This window comes from Buceros rhinoceros, unplaced genomic scaffold, assembly GCF_000710305.1.
Source record: "Buceros rhinoceros silvestris isolate BGI_N320 unplaced genomic scaffold, ASM71030v1 scaffold14682, whole genome shotgun sequence".
In the NCBI taxonomy this organism is placed as follows: domain Eukaryota; kingdom Metazoa; phylum Chordata; class Aves; order Bucerotiformes; family Bucerotidae; genus Buceros; species Buceros rhinoceros.
Window position 1 is genome coordinate 39,196 of NW_010399606.1, and position 1,327 is coordinate 40,522.

General features: G+C 47.6%; 1 protein-coding gene across 1 annotated transcript in view; it reads left to right on the plus strand.

Annotated features, from left to right (window-relative positions):
- Positions 1-1,327, plus strand: part of LARS2 (leucyl-tRNA synthetase 2, mitochondrial) — a 56,639-nt gene that overhangs the window by 38,281 nt on the left and 17,031 nt on the right. Inside the window, exon 14 of the mRNA XM_010131558.1 lies at positions 809-912. Within this exon, the coding sequence (XP_010129860.1) occupies positions 809-912 (104 nt within the window). The remainder of the gene's footprint in view (positions 1-808; positions 913-1,327) is intronic.

Genomic DNA, 1,327 nt, shown 5'->3' on the forward strand with positions numbered 1-1,327 from the left:
CGGAGGATTCAGATTGCTTAACGCTGAGCACGCAGTAGGAGGTGCAAGGCAGTAGTGACCAGCACTGGTCAGCACGTCCTCCGGAAGGATGAACACCAGCGTCCTTGTGTTTGGTGCTGTTGAAGCCCTTTTTAGCTCTATCATACACACATGCGATGTGAGTTTACTCTTTCCAATGTGAATCTTGCTAGAACTGTACAGTTTTAACCTTCAAGATGCTACAAAATCGATCCGCTCTCATACGAAGTTCCCAGCATTGCCATTTTTTGAGTGCACTTTTTGCTTACAGTGAGATCTTCACGGCGACTTCTGCAAAGAGACAAGGCACGCACGAGCTTCTGTTAGAGAAACTATCTTCTGCGCTTAGATGTGCAGTGAGGTTTTGATTTGTTCCAGATACCGCTCTCCTCAGAGAAGCTAGAACATGGTATTTGTTGGAGAGTGAGGCCAGGTGCTTCAGTGCTTACATGTGGGGATTTAGTTGAAGCCGGTGAAATGGCGCGGTTGGCCAAGGCACGCTGGTGTATTGTGCGTATGCTAATTGGGAAGGTGATGTTAGAATAACTCAGTGCTAAATCGGGATGTAAGAATGTGACGTGTGCAGAATACAAATAGTTGTACTTGCCAGCCACTGCGAATAAATGCTCGCGGTACTCTTTAAAGTGACAACCATTTATGTAGAGTCAACTGGAAATTCTTCTGATGTGAAATAATCGTGCCTGGTCGGCTCCTCACTCGAGGCTTATCGTAAAGCACGCTGCTGACAGCTCTGTTCAACAGGTCTGTTTCTTTCTCCTTCCATCCTTAGGGAGCCTTTCCATAAGCTCTTGGTGCAAGGTCTTATCAAGAACCAGACATTCAGACTGACAACCACAGGCCAGTGTTTGAAGAGGGAGGAGGTTGATCTCACCGGTAAGAGAGCCTGCATGGGAAAATTGGCAGAGGAGCATGCACAGAGTCAGGGACTGCTTCGGTGTGCACGTCACAGAGCTGGGGAAACCAGGCAGAGAAAATGAATCCTTGTAATATTTAAACTGGACAGCAACTTCTGTGAGCTTTGGATTCATACACACTGCACCTTCTAACCCCGTGCCTTTTAATCGCATCCAAACACAGAAACAGTGCCGTGGCATTATTTCAGCTCCCCTAAGTCCAGAAGATCCGAAGCCCGTTCAGTGAGGATGGTGCTCAGCAGCTTGCTGAACGGAGCCAGCAAACAGCCAGCCTACAAAAACGGCGAGGCAAAGCCAACAGTCTGGGGGATGCAGTAGATACTAGGAAAAAGTGCGGTTTCTCAAGTCCTTTCTTTGTTCTCCTGTATAACACC